At 64.9% G+C, this 19,952-nt stretch overlaps 4 protein-coding genes across 7 annotated transcripts; 3 read left to right on the top strand and 1 right to left on the bottom strand.

Moving 5' to 3' along the window:
• The first annotated feature begins 403 nt into the window (after positions 1-403).
• Positions 404-8,128, top strand: MAP2K7 (mitogen-activated protein kinase kinase 7). 4 transcript variants are annotated; one of them, XM_065875607.1, is made up of 12 exons: positions 404-527; positions 2,348-2,395; positions 5,401-5,542; positions 5,706-5,772; positions 5,890-6,003; positions 6,076-6,195; positions 6,343-6,450; positions 6,564-6,743; positions 6,844-6,924; positions 7,047-7,189; positions 7,826-7,871; positions 7,994-8,128. In XM_065875607.1, the coding sequence occupies exons 1-12, from the start codon at positions 404-406 to the stop codon at positions 8,126-8,128; spliced, it is 1,308 nt and encodes a 435-aa protein (XP_065731679.1). The 4 variants fall into 4 exon arrangements, with proteins under 4 accessions (XP_065731679.1, XP_065731681.1, XP_065731680.1 ...); XM_065875609.1 differs by lacking the exon at positions 2,348-2,395; XM_065875608.1 differs by lacking the exon at positions 2,348-2,395 and having other exon boundaries at positions 7,026-7,189.
• A 2,491-nt stretch (positions 8,129-10,619) lies between these two features.
• On the top strand, positions 10,620-13,215 carry TGFBR3L (transforming growth factor beta receptor 3 like). Its single transcript, XM_065875611.1, has 7 exons — positions 10,620-10,689; positions 11,688-11,824; positions 11,902-12,210; positions 12,293-12,301; positions 12,553-12,679; positions 12,782-12,940; positions 13,148-13,215. The coding sequence occupies exons 1-7, from the start codon at positions 10,620-10,622 to the stop codon at positions 13,213-13,215; spliced, it is 879 nt and encodes a 292-aa protein (XP_065731683.1).
• A 1,459-nt stretch (positions 13,216-14,674) lies between these two features.
• On the top strand, positions 14,675-17,073 carry SNAPC2 (small nuclear RNA activating complex polypeptide 2). Its single transcript, XM_065875610.1, has 5 exons — positions 14,675-14,877; positions 15,574-15,693; positions 15,843-15,911; positions 16,205-16,496; positions 16,589-17,073. Exons 1-5 carry the CDS (start codon positions 14,695-14,697, stop codon positions 16,918-16,920), a joined length of 996 nt encoding a protein of 331 aa, XP_065731682.1. The 5' UTR covers positions 14,675-14,694; the 3' UTR covers positions 16,921-17,073.
• A 2,483-nt stretch (positions 17,074-19,556) lies between these two features.
• Positions 19,557-19,805, bottom strand: CTXN1 (cortexin 1). The gene has a single exon (XM_065875352.1). It carries the CDS (start codon positions 19,803-19,805, stop codon positions 19,557-19,559), a length of 249 nt encoding a protein of 82 aa, XP_065731424.1.
• Between the last annotated feature and the right edge of the window lie 147 nt (positions 19,806-19,952).

Genomic DNA, 19,952 nt, shown 5'->3' with positions numbered 1-19,952 from the left:
AAAGTCACGAGTGCGCAGGCGCAGCAGAGGCCACGGGCGTGACCCGGTCTCCTCCTCTGTACGCTTGCGCGCTGCTTTCTCCGCCCACCGCTGTTAGCGGAACGGTGAGTGTGGGTTTCCAGACAGCGCCTCTTGCCGGAGCGCTCGGGAATTCACGCATGCGCCTCACACTGAGAGGATTCGCACGTTGCCAGCAGCTAGCTCTAGGCGGCGTCATCCCTCCGGTCGGGACGAAGCACGCACGCGCGGAAGTTCGCACGCGGGAAGGGCGGGTGTGCACCGCGAGCATGCGCCCTGCTGAGCGAGACGGCGGCTCGGCGGGGTCATCCGAGCGCAGGCGCAGTGCGGTGTTTGTCTGCGGGACTGACGGGCGGCCGGGCGGTGCGCGGCGGCGGCGGGGAAGATGGCGGCGTCCTCCCTGGAGCAGAAGCTGTCCCGCCTGGAAGCAAAGCTGAAGCAGGAGAACCGCGAGGCCCGGCGGAGGATCGACCTCAACCTGGATATCAGCCCCCAGCGGCCCAGGCCCAGTAAGCACGGCGGCGTGGGGGAGGGGGCGAGCGGGGCGGGGCGCGCGCCGCGGGAGGCCCCGCCCCCGCCTCCAGGCCCCGCCCCCGCTTCCGGGGCGCTCTAGCTCCTCCTCTCCGCCCCGCTCCTCGCTATCGGCCATCGGTGACAGGGTCACGGTGACCCGGGAGGCGTGGGGCCCGCGGGTTCCCGGGCAGCCCTTCCCCTGCCTGGGGGTTCCCCCTTAACGGGGCCTGGGAGCCTAGTTATCCGGCTCCAGGCGAGGCCCCCCACCTGATGACCCGCCCCCAATCACCGGGATCCTCGGAGCCTCTGTCACCTACCCTGAGCCTTGCTTCTCCTACTTCATGCGACCGTGACTACATCCAGGTCTTCCGCTAACATGTACACATCCCTTTTCACCAGCTGATTCTACTCCCGCCATCTCAGTGACTGTGTCAAGAGGTTCCCCCACCCCCTCCCCGCCCCGTTCCGCACCTGGGTCCGTGTCTGGGATCTTGTCATTGGGCTCAGCGGACTCCCTCCCACATACAGTTTACCCATATACACCAGGCCCCCTCATACTCCTCTGACTCGTTTCACTGTTGCCATCTTTCTGGCTTCTCCAGAAATAAACACGCAACTCCCAAGCGTGGTGACTTTGTCATTTAGAATCAAGTGACTTCCCCATTCTTACACACCCACACCCATCCAGCCCGGGGATACCTGAGGCCAGTGCGACTTTATCTAGGCATCCCAGGGCACGTACACCTCCTTTCTGGTCCCACAGTCCCCGTGCCTGTCTCCCTGGCGTCTTGTCATCTGGAGTCAAGAGCTACCCCCCAGCACCCACACCTGGCTCGGAATCACCGTGACCACATCTAGTCTCCTTGTGATTTCCTGCATGATCCCCTCCCCATATCCTTGAAGCTCAGAGGGAGTCAGATTTTTCCCCTCCCTACAGACCTGATGAACAGCAGCCCACACACATGCTTTCTGTTTTTGTTTTTGGACGCACCGCGAGGCATGTGGCATGTTAGTTCCCCCACCAAGGATCGAACCCGTGCCCCCTGCGTTGGAAGTGCAGTCTTAACCACTGGACCACCAGGGAATTCCCCTGCCCACACACCCATGCCTTCTGTGTCTCTCTTGACCCAGCAAATTGCTCTCCTTTTTATCCCCTCTGATATGACTCCTGTGGCTTATGTAGCTCCCTGTGGAGTCATCCTGACAGGATGGGGAAGACACTTCCTCATCTGGGTTCCCCCACCACTGCCTGCTCCCCCAGCCTGGCGCCCCCATCCTTGTGTAGGGTCCACTCTCCATCCTCCCTTTCCTGACCTGGGCCCGTGTGGGTTTCTCACTGGATTGGGGGTGTGTGTGTGTGTCTCTTGGGGCCCAGGAAAAAACCCGAGGTGGCAGTGCTGGCACTGGACACTGCCTGGGGTAGGAAGCCCAGCCAGGACTGGAGGGTCCCCGCTGGGCTCTGCAGTGTTACTCCCCCTCCAACCCCAGCGTGGACGAGACAGGCCTAGGTACGGGGCCTGGGGTGCCTTGCAGGGTGGCTGTCCCAGATGCAGAGCGAGGCACGGTGAGACCCATGGCAAGCAGGCCGCGGGGAGCCCCCTCCAGGCGTCTGTGTCTGTGTCAGCTCCATCCCATCCTCCCAGTTCTCCCATCTCTGTCGGTTTCTACCCATCTCTGCAGTTTGGTAGCGCGTGCCTCCCCCTCCTCTCCGTTATGATTTGATTTGATTTCTTTTCTTTTGGACAAATCGGTTGTTTCCGTTGTGATTTATCGTGGTGTTGTTTTTTTTTTTTTTTTCTTCCTTTTCCCCATCCAGTTATTGTGATCACTCTAAGCCCTGCTCCTGCCCCGTCCCAACGAGCAGGTACCAGCCTTTTTATCATCGCTGCTTGGACCTCTGCACCATTGACCTAACCGCTGCCCCGGCCGCAGAATGCCATCGCCCCCCTTCCCCCTCCCACGTGCTCCGTGTGTGCGTGTGCGCATCCCCCCCCCCCCCACCCTCACTCTCTGTCCATCCACACCGTCCGCGTCCGGCCCACCCGGCCACTTCCTCTGTCTTCTCACCTCCCGCTCCTCCCTTCCTCTCGGGCTCAGGTTTGGACTCCCTGGAGGAGGAGACAGACTCCCTCGCCGGCCGGGAGTCTGTCGCCTGCCAAGGGGGTCACGAGTGTCCGTGCGTGTGCCTGCAGGCGTGTGCATGAGCGGGGGGAGGGAGAGCTGCTCATCCGTCTCAGCAGCCCAGCGGACCCGTGTCGCCCCCTGGGCTGAGCCATGCTAGGCTTGGACTGAGTCCCTGTCCTCTCGGGGCTGGCGCGCCCCAGGGGGTGGGGGGCCCTGGGGGTTGGAGGGCAGTGAGCACTGAGGGCCTCCGGGTGGGAAGTGGAAGAGACCCCGGCGCCTTGGAGGGAAGGCCGGCTGGAGCAGGGAGCAGGGTTGCAGTCGGGGAAACCTCTGGAGAAGGTGGAATTTGAGCAAAGTCTCCTGGGAGGTGGGGGCAGCGCAGGGATGGAAGTAGAGGAAGCAGTCCCCCTAGGGGCGGAGGGCAGGTGCCAGTGGATCTGGGAGCAGATGGGTGTGGGGCATGCCTGTGCGAAGGGCGGGGATGCTGAGAGAGATGGGGTGGGTGTCTGGCCTCATTGGTCCTTGTGCATGTGAGCAGGACTAGGTTGGGAAGTGTGTGTGTGTGTGTGTGTGTGTGTCTGTGTGTGTGTGTGTGCGCGCGCGCCGGAAGGTGAGGGGCTCTGTGGCTCTGCTGGAGACCCTGTGGCATGTTGTCTGCCCATCTGCGTGGGTTTGTGCCATGCCCTGTGTGCGTGTGCCTACGTGTGTCGACTGACAGCCTGGTACGTGTGTGGCTCCTGATGGCCGCGTGCTCCCCACCCCCGCCCCCGCCCCCGCCCCGTGTCCTTTCTCGTTCTCTCTCATTCATTCTTCTCTCTCTCTCTCTTTCCCCTTCAGCCTCTCGCTCTCATTCTGCCCTCCTGACCTGCCGTGGGCCCGGTACCACCTCTGTGACTTCTGTTCTCAGGGTCTTTGTCTACCTCCCTCCACCCCACCTTAGCCACCCCGCACCGGCCCCGCTCACACGCCTACCGTGCGTCAGTTTGTGGGGCTGGCTGGAAGCCTCTGTCCCCCTACAGCCTTGGCCCCGGGTTCTGGGGCAGCCCTCAGAGGGCCCGGTGGACTGTGTAAGGGAGGGGACCGACAGGACACCACCCCGAGAGGTGTGGGTAGGAGAGGGCTGTGGTCCTCACTCAGAAAGGGGGCCCTGGTGCCCCCAGGGAACCTGAACCTGACAGGGATTCAGGGTCCCGGTGCAGGGGGAGCTCGAGGGTCCTCGGGAGCCCCGGAGGTTGTCCAGCCAGAGAGGGAGGGATTACGACTGGGATTCTGGCCCCGGCAGAGCAGAGCAGCAGGGAGGGCACGGGAGGAGAGGCCTCCGGGCCAGTGGAGGGGACTGGGCCCGGCCACGTCCCCGGGGTCCGCAGAGCTCTTCCATCACTCCCGCCAGGCCCTCCTAGGACTGCAGGCCAGGCTCATAGACCTGCCCCTCGCCCTGGCTGCGGTCAGGGTTGCAGGCCAGCAAAGCGCCCGGGCACCAGGTGCTGAACATACCTGTCTCTACCCGTTGATCACTGGGCCCACGTCACCAGGTGCCTGGAGAACTGTGGGAGGAGAAGGTGGGCCGTGCGGGAAGTGTGGAGAGAGGAGGGGGCGTCAGCCAAGGGCTAAGGAGAATGGCAGGCCCCCAGCTCCTGGCCTGCTCTCCAGGGGAAGGTGAACCTGGGAGGTGCTTGTAGCCTGCAGCCTCCCCAGCCAGGGGCTCCCCTTCTGGAGGCCGAGTGCCAGGGTCTCCGGGGTTCAGGGGTTCACTGGAGGGTCATCACCCTGGCCCCCACTCCCCACCTTGGGGCCTGCCCAGCCCAGAGGCTCCTAGCCCCTCAGGGAATCCGCTCTCCTTTCCCAGGCCCCTCCCCGGCCTGTCTCTGCAGCGCGTCCTCTGGGCAGCTGGGCCCCGAGTCTCGGCTCCCGGCTGTCTGTCTCCCGCCCTCCCGTCCCCTAATGCCGCCTGCCCATCCTGGGGTGCCCGCTGCCTGCACGCTGCCTGCCCGCTGCCTGCCTGTAGCATGCCCGAGCTGTCCGCATGCAGGCTTCTGGAAAGAACCAGACTCGCCGCCTGGCCTGGCCCCTGGAGGGGCTGTGCCACCTGGATCCCCTCACCCCAGCCTGGGGTCCTGCCCCTGCCTCGTCGGCCCTAGCTCCGCAGGCCAGGCCGGGAGGCTCACCGATGAGCCCGCAGGCCAGAGGGCGGCCCTCCCTGACCCTGAAACAGAGTGCTGGGCGAGGCAGCTGGAAGCCTAGGTCCCTTGCCCACTCTCTCCCCAGGGTGGTCCAGCGAAGGTCAGGCTGCCCACAGCGCCAGAGCTCGGGCTGATCCCAGCGGGCATTCCTGCCTTGTGTGGTCCAGTGTGTGGGTGTGGTGGCCCTGGGCCTGCTTCCCCGGGCGGAGGTGGGGAGGAAAAGGACACAGCGGGGAGGCTGCCTGCCCGAGGGACGGCATCCGCCTCTGGGCCTCTGTTTTCTGTCAGGGGAGGCTTGGGGATGAACCCTCAGCCTCTGGGGACCACCCCACCTCAACAGCCCACCGCAAGCCCTTCCAGGTCAGAGGAGTGGGCGGGGTGTGGGGTGGGAAAAGGCACCCTAGGAGTGGTCTGGGAGCGGGGAGCTCCTCCAGCCCAGCAGGGCAGGGGGCTGTGCCGCCCTACCTGAGGGATGCCAGGGAGGGTAAGATGAGGGTTCCAGGCCCTTGAGTTGGGGCCAGCTGGAAGCTAACCCCCTCCCCGCCCCTGGTTCTCACCACCCCAGCCCTGCAGCTCCCACTGGCCAACGATGGGGGCAGCCGCTCACCGTCCTCCGAGAGCTCCCCGCAGCACCCCACGCCCCCCGCACGGCCCCGCCACATGCTGGGGCTCCCGTCAACCTTGTTCACACCCCGCAGCATGGAGAGGTGAGCGGCTAGGGTGGCCCGTGGGAGGGCCGGGAGGTTGGGGCCGGGGCGGGGCGGGGCGCAGGGCAAGCCTCAGGGAGGAGCTGGTGAGCTCTGTGGAACCCTGTGTGTTAGGGGCTGGGGTGGCTTCAGGTTGGTCATGACCCACTCTCTGTCCCCTCAGCATCGAGATTGACCAGAAGCTGCAGGAGATCATGAAGCAGACGGGCTACCTGACCATTGGGGGCCAGGTACTGCCCTTCCCTCGGCCCCCCCCAGGGAGGGTAGGCAGGACGCTGCTGGTAGGTCTGGGCTGGGGGTGGAGGGCAGAGGCCCGGTGGACCCCCAGCCCTGGCTCTCCTCGCCAGCGCTACCAGGCGGAAATCAACGACCTGGAGAACCTGGGGGAGATGGGCAGCGGCACCTGTGGCCAGGTGTGGAAGATGCGTTTCCGGAAGACGGGGCACGTCATCGCTGTCAAGGTGAGCCTGCCCCCGCCCCGGGTGGGCCCCGCGCCCCAGGCTCAGCGCTAAGGCCCCTGCTGTCCCGTGCAGCAAATGCGGCGCTCGGGGAACAAGGAAGAGAACAAGCGGATCCTCATGGACCTGGACGTGGTGCTCAAGAGCCACGATTGCCCCTACATCGTGCAGTGCTTCGGGACCTTCATCACCAACGTGAGCCGGCCGCCCGCCCCCCAAGCCTCCCGTGCTGGTCTCTGAGCCAGCCCCATGCCCCCCGCCCCTCCCCCAGGACCCGAGCCTGTCTGGGGTGGGCAGGAGGGTACAGCCACCCCGCCAAGCCGCCGCCTGCTGTCCCCGCAGACAGACGTCTTCATTGCCATGGAGCTCATGGGCACGTGCGCCGAGAAGCTCAAGAAGCGGATGCAGGGCCCTATCCCTGAGCGGATCCTGGGCAAGATGACGGTGGCGGTGAGCAGCTGGGTGGGGCGCGGGCGGGCGGGTTGTCCCCACCCCCCCCCCCCCCCCGCCCCACCAGGCCCCGTCCCTGCCATCACTGGTGCCCTCCTCTGCCCGCGCCGCAGATCGTGAAGGCACTCTACTACCTGAAGGAGAAGCACGGCGTGATCCACCGGGACGTCAAGCCCTCCAACATCCTGCTGGATGAGCGGGGCCAGATCAAGCTCTGCGACTTCGGCATCAGCGGCCGCCTCGTTGACTCCAAAGCCAAAACACGGAGCGCGGGTTGCGCTGCCTACATGGCAGTAAGTGGGGCCCAGCAGCGCCCGGCGGCCGGGCATGAGGGGCGGTGCACCCACCCCAGCCACAGGGGTACATCCACCCTCTCCTACTTCCCACCGGCAGCCTGAGCGCATCGACCCCCCGGACCCCACCAAGCCTGACTACGACATCCGGGCCGACGTGTGGAGCCTGGGCATCTCTTTGGTGAGTTGGGGTCCCTGCTCTCTGAGGCCAGGGGTGGGGTCTTCTCGGGGTACAGAGGCAGGTGGCGGGAAAGGGCAGGATCCTGTCCTTGGCCGGCCCAGCCTTGCCCGTCTCTCTCCGAGGTGGAGCTGGCGACGGGACAGTTTCCCTACAAGAACTGCAAGACGGACTTTGAGGTCCTCACCAAAGTCCTACAGGAAGAACCCCCACTCCTGCCTGGTCACATGGGCTTCTCGGGGGACTTTCAGTCCTTCGTCAAAGACTGGTGAGGGGACTTGCCTGGTGGCACAGCGGTTAAGACTCCACGCTCCCGATGCAGGGGGCCCGGGCTCAATCCCTGGTCAGGGAACTAGATCCCACATGCATGCCGCAACTAAGAGTTAAAGACTGGTGAGGAGCCCCGCCCCCGCCCTCCACTCTGGAAGGCAGGGTGAGGTCAGATGTGGCCCTGCGCCCAGGCCACTGGGGAGGGGAGAGGGGCCCCAGGATGGTGTGGGGGCTGGAGCCTGAGCCCCGGGAGCTAGGAGTTGGGTTTGGACTCAGCCCGAGGGGACTCCTGGCCCGAGGGGTATTTGGCAGGGTGGCCCTCGGGCTTCACCTTGGGGAGCTTTGAACGAGCAGAGGCGCCCCAGGGCTAAGGGCTCTGAGTGTCCTGCACCAACTGGCAAGAGTAGCGCACGCGGGACGTCCACATTGGAGCCTCCCATGCGGGAGCCCACCCACCTCTCCCATGGGCGTCTCACTGCCCACATTGGGCTTCTGTCACGGTGGGGGGCCCAAGCGCAGGCCTGGGAGGGTGCGGGCTTCTGCCCACAGATCTTGCAGACCCGACTCAGCCACGAGGGCGGCCAGGCCTCTCCTACCTGCTCTCACTTCTCTTCCTTTCCTCTTCTCCCTCCAGCCTTACTAAAGATCACAGGAAGAGACCAAAGTATAATAAGCTACTTGTGAGTACCCGGGGCCCTCCCCAGCCCCCATCCTAAGCCCCCCGCCACACTGGGCGCCGGGCCTGAGCAAGGCTAGCAGGGAAGACGCCCTTGCCCTAAGTGCCCTGCCTTGGGCCCCACAGGAACACAGCTTCATCAAGCGCTACGAGACGCTGGAGGTGGACGTGGCGTCCTGGTTCAAGGATGTCATGGCGAAGACCGAGTCGCCGCGGGCGAGTGGGGTCCTGAGCCAGCACCACCTGCCCTTCTTCAGGTAGCCGCACAGCGGCGGCCAGCCCACTGGGGGCCGGGGGCGTGGCCACCGGCCTCCCCTTCCCCACCCGGCCACCCAGCTGCCCGCCAGGGGAGCCCTGGGACCTGGATGGCCGCCGAGGGCTGAGGACAGAAAGTAGGGGGCGCCGACCCACCCCTGACTCCCTGCCCACCAGCCATGGACAGATGGGCCCGCCAGGCCCCAGCCCTTCCCGTCCCAGGATCAGCCGGCTGTGCGCATCCCCCCCGACAGACACTGTGAACGGAAGACAGCAGGCCGCGAGCAGACTCGCTATTTATTCAGTTGTAACCTCTGGGCTGGGGCGGCCCCCAGGGACCGGGAGAGAGCCGCCCGTCCTGTCCCCTCCCCTCCACACCGCGCTGTCCCACCGCCGCCTCGCACGCACATGCACCCTGGCTCCATCTCCCTCTCTCTGTCCCCTCCCTCTCTACCTCTCTGGCTTTCCCTGTCTCCCTCCCTGCCTCTGCCTCTCTCCTGGCCCAGGCCCTGCCACCCCCGGCGGCACCCCTGGGTCCGTTTAGGTCTCCGGCAAGCCATGAGTCAGTTGGCTGGCGTCCTCGCCCTGGGCAGGCGGGCTGGACGTTGTGACTGCAGCCAGACCTGGGCTGGTCTCTCTCTCTTTCTCTTTTTGATCTCAGGGGGTCCTTTTTGGAGTTTATCGTATTTTATTATACTTGGTGGGGTGTTTGGGGGGTGGGGGGAGGAGAAGAGCTTGTTCTCATGGGGTTTGTCGGTACCTTCAGAAACTTTTACCAAAGTCATGTTTAGCTGCTTGTGGTGGCAGCCCCCCCGATGGCCCACGGGCGCTGGGGGGCTGGGGGCCGAGCCTTGGGGGCCTGGGCCACCCCGCCGGGGAGAGACTAGTCCCAAAGGTGGGCTCTGGGGTGGGGGGGCGCGGGGTGCTCCTCCCTCGGGGCTGGAGACTGGCCACAGCTTGTAGGGGTGAGTTGAGGACCTCGGGGGGTGTGGAGGGAGCCCAAGGGGCCGTGGCCACACAGGGTGGCCTTCAGGGAAGGCAGGTGTGGGGCATGGTGGAGGGCAGCAGGTGCCGGTGAGGCAGAGGAGGAGGAGGGAACGGGTGACAGGAGTGGGGGCCATGGGGCCCGGGGAGACAGGGATTGAGGGCACGTGGAGTGGACGTGGGGGTCTGAGGATGTGTGACAGGGATAGAGGTGGGGCAGGCCGAGGGCTGGGCGTGTGGAGGCAGTCACGCCCTCGTAGTGGCCCTGAGCGCCCCTCGACTCACCCAGAGCTGGCCAGTCCCCAGCCCACACCGAGGCCCGGGCCCTGGGGAGCAGCGAGAGCAGGAGGAGGGGGTGTGTTTCCTTTTTGTTGGTGATGCATGCAAATCAAGTGGACAACGAAATAACAACAAAAAACAAAAGAAAACTCCAGAAAAACCGCAAAAAGCAACCAACACCAAAGGTGGGGAAGCTCGCTGGATGTAGCCGAAGCAATCTAGACTAGGCATCACTGTAGCCTCCATCTAGCTCACTGACCGTAGTTACCACTAGGATAGTCACAAAACGCCGCATGTTTTAAAAAGTACTCGAAGTCATCTTTTCTCTGCTCCCCCCCTCTGGGGGGTGGCCACCTTCTTTTGCTCCAATCCCCTTTGTGAGGGGAGGGGGGCAGGGTGCGGGGCCAGTAGGCCTGGCTCCCGCCCTCCCTCATGGGCCCCAGCCACAGGGGCCTTTGTGGGTAGCCGGGAAGGTCGCGTGGCTGGCCCAAAGGGCCAGCTGCCTGAGTTTATTTTTATTTAACTTTATTTTCTGTTTTGTGAGTGTGTGTCGGCCCGTTTCCCCTACCCGCCTTCAGTGTTAAATGGGAGCCTCTCCTTCCCCCCTACCTTTCCCATGTCTCCCCCCCCCCCACCCACCCAGTCACCAGTCACCAGCCATCCCTCTCCATCAGGCAGAGGGTGAAGTGGGCAGGTGGGGGCCTGGGGCGGCCTGGGCCCAGCCCATGGTCTACAACCCCTTCTCAGGCCGCCAGTACTGCCCCGTCCCTTTTTAAAACGAAACACCCTCGTTTGTAAATCCTTAGACGCTTGAGAATAAAACCCCTCCCTTTTCTTCTGCGGTGTCTGTGGTGTGTGTTGTGAGCCTGGCAGGGCCTGGCAGTGAGGTGGGGAAAGGGGCCAGGGAAGGCGTTGTGAGCCCCGACCTTGGGGCTCGGGGGCTGGTGGATGGGGCCTCTGCAGTGAAGAGAGACAGGCAGGGCTGGGGGCTGGAGGGAAGGTGTTTGTAGTGACTAGCCCCATATCTAATGGCCATTTTGAGGGACCTCCCCCCAGCCCAATAGCTACAGGTCTGGCCAGAGAGCCCTTAATCTCCAGCAGGCCTTGGCCGTGGGCTCTGATGTCGGCCCATCAGTGCACCGCCCCCGCTCCTTGCCTCCCCAAATGGCCCCCCAGCCAAGGCCAGAACCGCCTGCCCACCTGCTGGGCCCAGTGCTGCCTCAGCCGGTCCAGCATGCTGGGCACCGCGATCCTGCTGCTGGCCCTGCTCCCAGGGATGACCACCTTGCCCAGCGAGTCAGCTGGTATGTACAGGCAAGGGGACGTGGCCCAGCACACCCCCACTCCCGTGTTACTCTTTCTCAGTGCACCCTTTCACCCACCCCGCCTGGGGGAACGGGGGTGGGTGGGAGGTGGGGTCTGCCCCATCCCCCGTTTTCCAGGTTCTCTGGGATCCCCAACTTCTTCGAAGTCCCAGCAGCCAGGTGAGACCAAGGGCTGTGGGAGGGGAGCGGTCTGCGCCAATGCTTTTAGGGAATGTCTGTGCCGGTAATTCTGGACATTTGAGAACATCCTTTGATGAGGACCCCAGCTGAGCGCCTCCTTAAGGCCGAGGTCTTTGTCAGTGTGGTGCATGTGTGTGTGACCACACACCCCAGTGGAGGCTCCCCTGTGCCTCTGCGCTTTGCCGACGCTGCCCTCAGCCTGCGAGTGAGTGAGGAACACTGACAAAGGGAAAAGGCCCAGACCCGTGTGGCCGGCCTGGGCCTCCACGATGCCCAAAGGTCTTGGGGGAGAGCACCTTGCTATTCTTCCCTCCCCTTAGAAAGGCAAGAATGGGGCCAGCACCCTCCCCCCAAACGGCCCTGCTGTGACCCCAGAGGAGCCCCTGGTCCTCGGTGGATGAGCGGGGGGTTCAGACTCCAGAAGGGGAGGGCCTTTGACCTCACCCAGGCTGACCCTCCACCATCAGGTGCCCCTCGGCCCCTTCCGGGCCAGGGATTCGCTCGCTCACTGAGGATGGTGAAGTAGAGGTCTGGGAAGGGGGCTCCTCCCCTGGAAGGCGCAGCTTTGCGCCCAGGCTCAGGGGCTGGGCTGGGATGTCCCCCAGGTCTCCAGCGGGTACATCCCAGCTGCTTTACGGCTGGCGGTGGGAAGCGCGGAGCCGAGCGCGCGTGAATCCTCCACCGCAACTGCATCCATTTTCCAAAGTAGGCAGTGGAGGCGAGGTTGGCTCACTTGCCAAGGGGGCCTAAGGGACAGCGCATCCTCCTTCCCCTGTGCCACCATTTCTCCCTGCCAGTGTCCCCGTTCCCCGCGGCGCCAGGGCCCAGGCTGCGCCGACCCCTTTTCAGTCTGGAGCTGTCGGACGCGGAGGACGCCTTCCCGCGCCGCGCGGGGCCGTTGGAGGTCCCGGCTGACAGCCGCGTGTTCGTGCAGGTACGGGCACGGGGCTCACCGAGGCCGGGTGGCAGCCGGTGGGGGCAGCCGACCCTGACCGCGACCCCGCCCCCCAGGCGGCCCTGGCCCGTCCCTCCCCGCGCTGGGGCATGGCCCTGCACCGCTGCTCGGTGACACCATCCTCACGCCAGACCCCGGGCCCCGCCCTGGCGCTGCTGCGCGGGGGCTGTTCCGCCGACTCCTCGGTCACCTTCCCGCCACCGCGGCCGCTCCCAGGTGCCGCTCGCCCCGCGCTCTTCAGCTTCCGCCTGCGCCCGGTCTTCAACGCCTCTGTGCAGTTCCTGCACTGCCAGCTGAGCCGCTGCCGCCGCCTCCGGGGAGCCCGCCAGACGCCTGCGCCTCTGACGCTGTCTCCACCGTCGCCGGTGCTCGGGCACGGGGCGGGGAATCTGGGCGCCCGGGCCCGTCGGGGCTGGGCACAAGAGCCTCTGGCATCTGAGGGAGAAGCCTCTTAGGGTTTGGGGATCTGGGGGTCTGGGAGCTTTTGGACCTGGGGGCGGAGGTACCTCGAAACTGGGAGTAGGCACTGGGTCTCAGGCTGAGGTTGGGCGCAGGGGCGTCCGAAGGGGCCGAATTTCCAGGGGTCTAGTATTGCGACACCTGGTTGCAATATAGTGCTGGACGCTTAGATCTCTTGGGAGCCCTGGGGACCCGCCCCTGGAGCCGGGGCCCTGACGTCCCCGCCTCTTGCCTCCCCCTCCTCCCAGTGTCTGCCTCGGGATGAGGCGTGCGCGGGCGCCGGCAGTGGCCGCGATGAGAGTCTGGGTGCCGACAGCCCTCACCTGCACACGCTGACGCAGCCCATCGTGGTCACGGTGCCGCGGCTGCCCCCGAGTGAGCACGCAGTAGTCCTCAGCGGGGGTCTCTGGGGTCGGGAAGGGGGATGGGGAGGACATCTGAGGCATGAGCCCAGTCTCTGCGTTGTACTCCTCACAGGGCCACCCAAGGGCGTCCCCGGCAGAGCCGTGCGACCCGAGCCTCCCGCGCCGGCCCCGGGGGTCCTGGAGCCCGCGCCGGTGGTAGCACTTGTGTTGGCCGCCTTCGTGCTGGGCGCCGCTCTGGCCGCCGGGCTCGGCCTCGTCTGCGCTCACTCAGGTACCAACCTGCGTCCGCCGTGATCTCCGCCTGGCCCCCAGCCTATTCCCACGCGTCCGGACCCCTGGTCGCGGCGATCCCAGCCTGCTCGGGCCTGACCATCCCTAGACCTGCTTCCGCTACGCCTGCAGCAGCCCCCCAGGGGGCGCCCTTGCCCCGGCCCAGCGCACAGCAACCCCTACTCCCCAGCCTGCCTTTCCTCTCCAGCGCCCCTGCCCCCCGGCCCGCCCCCGAGAGCCTCGCCCAGCGGCCCCCCGCCCAGCAGGCCCCAGTGAGGCAGGTAAGTGTTGGGGGGAGGGAAGAGGGGGAGTGTAACCTGGGGCCGGTAGGACGGATGGAGGAGGGAGGTGATAATGACTCTTCATAGCGCGTTCTCTCTGCCAGGCGGAGTACCAAATGTTTTACGCATATTAATCCTTGTAACAAGCTTCGGGTAGATACTCCTATAATCCTCATAATAGATATTTAAAAATGAGGCACTCTCTGAAATTAACTTGCCAAAAGTCACAAAATTTGGTGGAGCTGGGATTCTAAATCACGTAGTGGGTGACTCGCGGCCGACTGAGGGCTTAGTGTCGTAAGAAAGGACCTCAACACCTCAGACAGGCACACTAGGCAAGGAGAATTCGGGTTTCAGACCTAGCACCCACCCTCGCCCCGGCACACAGACTGATGGGGCGGCCAATGATCTGTTGGGAAGGGGGTGACCTGCCGTAGCGTCCTCTACCCTGCTCAGCCTGAGTCGCCCCTCTCCAGAGATAGCGCGCCCCCAACAGGGTCCGGAGACATACCAGCCACAGCCTTGGACCAGGCCCGCCAGGACCTGAGACTCGATGGGACTAAGATCCCTGCGCCCCGCGCCCCCTCTTGCTCCTCCTCCCACCCTCCCACCTGGGCTCAGAATAAACATCTGGCCTGAACTGAAGCGTTCTGAAGTCTGCGTGCGCGCGTGGCGCGGGGGTGGGGATTCCGGGGTGGAAAAGGTCCAGACTGGAGGGGTGGAGCTCTGGGGCGGGCCTCATACGCCCTTATATATACGTGTGCGGTTACCGCCCAGGGGAGCCCCAAGGGCATTTTGTCCCAAACAAAAAGGGGACACCCAACCCCACCAGCTTAAGTTTAAAAATAAGCCTCGTCTCCTTCTCCACTCCTGCACCGCCCACCTGCCTTCTCAACCCCAGGATTTCTCCGCTCTCCACTCCCACCGCCCGGACCCTGCCCTCGCTAGGGCCTCGAGCTCAGGCCTCTGCTCGTCTCCTCTCCGTCTAGCCTAAAGGTCCTTAAATCCCTCCTGCCCGAGCTCCTCCCTCCCCAGAGCACAGACAAGGGGGTGACTATTAGCTCCATTTTACGGTTGAGGAAACTGAGGTTCGGCAAGGCCAAATCACTTGCTCACCAGTCAGGGCTGGCCGACCCCACAGCCCAGGCTCTTGGCTACAAAGCACATAATAGGAGTTTCACAAGACGTAGTTCTGGAAGGGAGGGAGGGCACGAGATCTAAGAACTTGGCTCCAGTTCACGAGTGAGATAGAATGCGGGCGGGGGCGGGGTCTCGTTCGCCCCCGCCTCAGCTAGACGCCAGTCTCCCCATTACTTCCCGGGGAAGCAGTTCCCTTCGGCCCGCAAACGCAGAGCCACGCCCCCATCTACTTCTGCCTCCGCGCGGGGTCTTTTGGCCCCAGCGGCCGCCGTAACCCCGCCCACTAGGGAAACGGCCCCGGAACGACGACACCGCCCTCACCCGCCTCACCGGCATGAAGCCCCCGCAGCGGCAGCGAGCGGCCCCGGCGCGCTACCTGGGTGAGGTGACCGGCCCCGCGGCCTGGAGCGCCCGCGAGAAGCGGCAGCTGTTACGACTACTGCAGGCGCGACGGGGCCAGCCGGAGCCGGACGCCGCCGAGCTGGCCCGGCAGCTGTCGGGCCGGAGCGAGGTCGAGGTGAGAGGGGTCTCGGGATGGGAGCGAGGCTGGAGGTGGGGCTAGGATGTGTTCGGGGCTGGCGGAGGGGCTGGCCCCGGGAGTTGGCGGGACGAGAGTGAGGCTGGGGGGCGGGGCTTTGGAGTGGGCGGGTCGAGGGTGAGGCGGGGGCGAGGTTGCGGAACCGGAAGAACGCCGGAGGAGGCGGGATTAGTGCAAGGCTGGGCCTTGTGTGCCTGCGAGAAGCTGAGGGCGGGGCGAGGGCGGAACATAGCCGAGAGGCGGGGCGAGGAGGAGGCAGTGCTGCGGCAGGCTGAGGGGCGGGGCGAAGCCAAAATTTGGGGGCGGAGCGAACTCTGAGAGCGGAGGCCCCGGGCTGGGTGGAAGGCGCAGAGGGACTGGGCGGGAATGAGGTTGAAGCGAGAGTCAGGAAATGGGGCGGAGTGGACGAAGCGGGCAGGTGACTAGGGTAGTACTTAGCAAAGGGTGGGCCCTGGCTGCGGGGAGGAGCCAGAACCAGCCAGGGCCTTACATCTTTGTCAGGTAGCTGGTCACACCTGGGGCCTTGGCCCAAGACCCCTGGGCAGAGTCCCTATGACCCTTAACTCCGGGCCAGCGGGAGGCTAGGGAGCAGTGGCCGGCCCTGGAGCAGGCAGTGGACTGCCTAGCCCTGGGCTTCTAGAAGGTCCATTTGGCCTCATCCTCTCACTTCCCCAGATCCAGGACTTTCTCCGGCAGCTCAAGGGCCGAGTGCTCCGAAAGGCCACTCGGAGGATGCATCCAGGTGGCCCACAGGGTCCTAGGCGCCGGGAAACACAGACCCCGGCCCCCATCGAGGTGAGGCGGGGCGAGGCTCCCCAAGGCCGGCCCCTGGAGGATGAGGTGGGAGTTGGGGGGATAACCTGGTCAGGGGAGCCGCAGGAGGGGTAGGGCTTGGGGGACTCCTGAAGGTTGATCCGTGAGCACCTTCTGGTTACTCCACCCAGGTGTGGATGGATCTGGCTGAGAAGATAACAGGCCCGCTGGAGGAGGCCCTGACCGTGGCTTTCTCACAGGTACAGCCATCCGCCAGGAAGGATGGGGGTGTCCCGGGGACGGGGTCATATATGTGAGTCTCATTAAGCTGGACCTGGTTCCTGGGTCCCTTCCTCTTGCCAGCTCTGTGACTCTGGTCCGTCACCGGACACCCTAGCCTCAGTGTCCGCCCTTCTGAGGCCCTCTGCTGAATGTGACGCCTTCCTCAGGGTGGCAGGGAGGATTTGGAGGTAGAAGGCTGTCTCCTGCAGGGCAGGGGAGTAGCCCACGGGGACGCTTCTGCCTTTCCTTGCCTGATCTCTCTGCCTGCCAGGTGCTCACCATCGCAGCCACGGAGCCCATCAGCCTCCTGCACTCCCGGCCCCCCAAGCCCACGCAGGCTCGTGGAAAGCTACTGCTCCTCAGCGCCCCTGGAAGGCGGGAGGACCTGGGCCCTGAGGCTCCTGGCCCCGCCCCCAAGACACAAGGCCCTGCCCCTGAGGCATCCTCTGAGTTCCTGGCTGGCCCGTCCGCTGAGGAAGACTTTTCTGTGGACTTCGAGAAGATCTACAAGTACCTGTCGTCCATCTCCCGCGGCGGCCAAGGCCCCGAGCTTTCCCCAGCTGGTGAGAAGGGAGGGGCTGACGATCTGGGGGTGGGAGTCTCCGGCGGCAAGCCCCGCCCTTCCCTCACCCGTCCCCTTTCCATCCATCATCAGAGTCAGCTGTGGTCCTTGACCTGCTCATGGCACTTCCTGAGGAGTTGTCCCGCCTGCCCTGCGCTGCCCTGGTTGAACATATGTCAGATATGTACCTACGCCTGATGGCCCCCCAGCCCGACCCTGCCAGTGGGGGCCTGGGGTCTGGGGCTGAGGATGACGGGACAGGTTCCAGGGGGCAAGAGGAGGCTGGCCAGGCCACTCCTCAGGCCCCCGAGAATGCTGGGCCCAGCGAACCGATATCCACTTGGCAAGCAGCTGGGATCTGCCCCCTGAACCCATTCCTGGTACCCCTGGAGCTTCTGGGCCAGGTGGCCACCCCTGCAAGGTGAGGGGTCCGGCGCCTCACCAGACACACCGGACATCGGTGAGCCCCCAGGCCCTCAGTCCTGCTTGGGCTGACACAGGGTTGTCATTGAGGATCTTGCCACGGTGGAAGGTCCCTGACGCAGCGTGCAGTACAGGTCGCCTTTAAGATGCTCGATACAGCGTGGGTCTCAGAAATGGAAGCACAGGGAATTCCCTGGTGATCCAGTGGTTGGACTACACGCTCTCCCTGCCGAGCGCTCGTGTTCAGTCCCTGGTTGGGGAACTAAAAACCCACAAGCTGTCCAGCACAGCCAAAAAAACCCAAAAAACCGAAGCGAAGTTTACAGGGTTTCAGCCATAGAACTGGGGTGAGGGGGTTCCAGCCAGATGGCTGGGCTAAAATCACCCTCAAATACTCCCCCCACTGGTTTCTCATCCCTTCTGAAGTCCTGTATCCGGTGTCCTGTAACTGTGAATAAAGTTCTGGTCTATCCCCCTGGCTCTCTTTCTCCTGTGAGTGAAAGGTGGGAGGGGGCCTAGAATCAGAGGTAGGGAGTCATAGCTTGGAGTCCTGGGGACAGAGCGGGGACATGCCAGGGAGGAGGGTGTGGTTTTCGGTAAAGGCCACTGCACCAGGTCCAGTCTGATGCCATCTGGAGCGACCTTGGCTTGGCTGTGAGGGGACCCTTGGTGATTGTTTGGAGGGTCTAGGCCTGAGCCTGACCCGTGTTGAGGAAAGGTTTTCAGAGCCCGATGACCCTCCATCATACAGATGGAGGGGAGAGGCTAGCAGAGTGAGGGTGGCCAGGTCGGGGGAGCTGGACTCCTGACCACAGGAGGGTTAAAGGTGGGCTGCCCATGTGGCAGGAAGTTGGAGGGAGGGGAGGGAGTCCCTGAGGTAGCCTTGGGGAAGCAAGTGGGGGAGGGAGGGAGAGCTGGAGGGGCCTTAGGAGCAGGAAAGGGGGAGCAGAGCTGGGTGGAGGAGGGGGCTAGGGTCCTGGCCGTGACCCAAGGTCTCCAAGTCCCAGAGGTGCTGCCAGGTCTCCCTGCACGGGGCCCCCCTCCCTCAGCCTCGATGAGCGTGTGGATTCAGGGGCAGGTTGGTGAGGGTCGGGTGGGGGAACCGGGTGTCCTCCTACGGCACTACCTTCCCCCAAATCGAACCAGTCCTCTGAGAGCCAGTGAATTTTCTGTTCGCTGAGCCTGTGCATTCACACAGCCTTCCTTTTATAGCAACGCTCGTCTCTCCCCACACACACTGCACACGGCTCCCCCCGGGGGCGCACAACACATCTCGCAGGCGAGCCGTGGAGCGGAGCCAGCCCACTCCATGCCCAAGGACTCACAGCACCAGCCCCGTGGTGTGCAAAGTGCACATGCTGATGGTGGGACAGAGGGACCAGGCCAGAGAGGTTTGGGGCTGTGGGTGTGGTCACAGTACCAGAAGGCCGTGCCAGTTCTTGGCGACAACCTCCAGGGCTGGCTGAGGGCACCCCATCCAGGCTCCCTACTAGCCTAAGTCCATTCCATGGCCCCCAGAGTCTCCTCAAGTCAAGGGAAAGAAGGGTGGTCTTGGCTGTTCCTGGAGCGAGGGGGATGGATTATGCCTTGGTCCCCCAGAGTGTACATCTGGGTGTTTCGCAGCCCTGGGCAGCTGTTAAGAGTGTGAAGTCAGCCCTGGGTTCAAATTCTAGCCTGGCTAGAAGCCAGCTATAGGCAGGTCACTCAACCTGCCTGGACCCGAGTCCCCTGGCCTGTAGAATGAGGATGCTAACAGGGTCCTGAAAAGAGAACAGACCAAGTACAGGAGGAGCCACCTCAGCACGCTGCTTGGCATGCAGTAAGCGCTCAGTAACAGCTTTTATTAATACCATGGGCTCAGAGGCAGGGAGGAGTGAGAAAGCAAGGGGAGGGCCTGGGAGGGGGTGTTGCAGGAGGGACCAGGGGGAGGTGGCAGGAGGGCCAATGAGGGGTGGAGGTGGTGACAGAGGGAGGGGCGCGCTGACCTGAACTGGGGCCTGGGCTGGGGGCGGGAGGGAGCCTGTCTGCCCTCTCCCCCCCATGGAAGGAGCCTCGCATCCTGGACACAGCAGCCGTTGTTGTCGCTCTTCAGTCACTGTCTCCGGAGCAGGCCCCGCAGGGCATATTGGTATGCAGCGTCCACCTCATGGGCCCAGGAGAGCCCGCAGGCCCAGAGCCCGAGGAGGGGCTCAACACTTAAGGGGGGCGGGCGGCGGGGGAGTGAGGATGGCCAGAGGACAGGGGAGGGAGGGGAAGGGACACGGGGGTCCCCGAACCCGGGAGCGGACATGACACTCATGCTCGGCGGCAGGGCAGTAGCAGAGCCTCCTACACGCTGGGGGCGGAGGGGCGGGCGTCCTCTTCCCACCCAGGCTTTAGAGTCGGGGGCCAGCCGGGCCGGTGAGTTACGGAGAGAGGACAGGGCGGGATAAAGGCACGAAGTGGGGCTCCGGCCTGGCCAGAAGGGAAGATGGGAGGGGTGTGAGGGGGGAGGGGTTGGACTTCTCCTGACGCCCTCCCCCCTCGGGCTGCGGGCTCGGGGGCAGGATCCTGAGCGCGGTCCAGGCCCGGCGGCGCACCGTCGGATCGGCCCCGGGAGAGAGACCCCGCGGAGGGCCGGCCGAGGGCGCCGCACCGCTCAGACCAGCGCGTAGTCGAACTGCCCGCGCTCGAGCGCCTCCTTGTGGTCTGTCCAGGACGAGGCGGGCATGCGGCTGTAGGGGTCGAGCAGGATACGCACGCAGCGAACCATCAGCAGCACCAGCACCACGAGCAGGCACAGCACGAAGGCGAACACGGTGCGCTGCTCCGCGTCCAGGCCCGCGCCCACCGGGGGCCCCGTCGATGGCGGCAGCGGCTCGGGGGACAGCGTCCACGTCGCGCTCATGGCTCACATCGCCGCGCGCCCTGCGGAGGAGGGGGCCCGCCCGGGAGGCAGGGATGAAGCTGCGCCTTCCCGCGCCCCCGCGTCGTCCCCACCCGCCGCCCCCCCCATACACCCTGCCGAGCCCCAGCCCCCGCACGCGCCTTTGTC

Source organism: Phocoena phocoena, chromosome 3 (assembly GCF_963924675.1).
Source record: "Phocoena phocoena chromosome 3, mPhoPho1.1, whole genome shotgun sequence".
NCBI classification, from domain to species: Eukaryota; Metazoa; Chordata; class Mammalia; order Artiodactyla; family Phocoenidae; genus Phocoena; species Phocoena phocoena.
The sequence above is the reverse complement of the archived record's forward strand: the minus strand, read 5'-3'. Positions and strand labels throughout refer to the sequence as shown.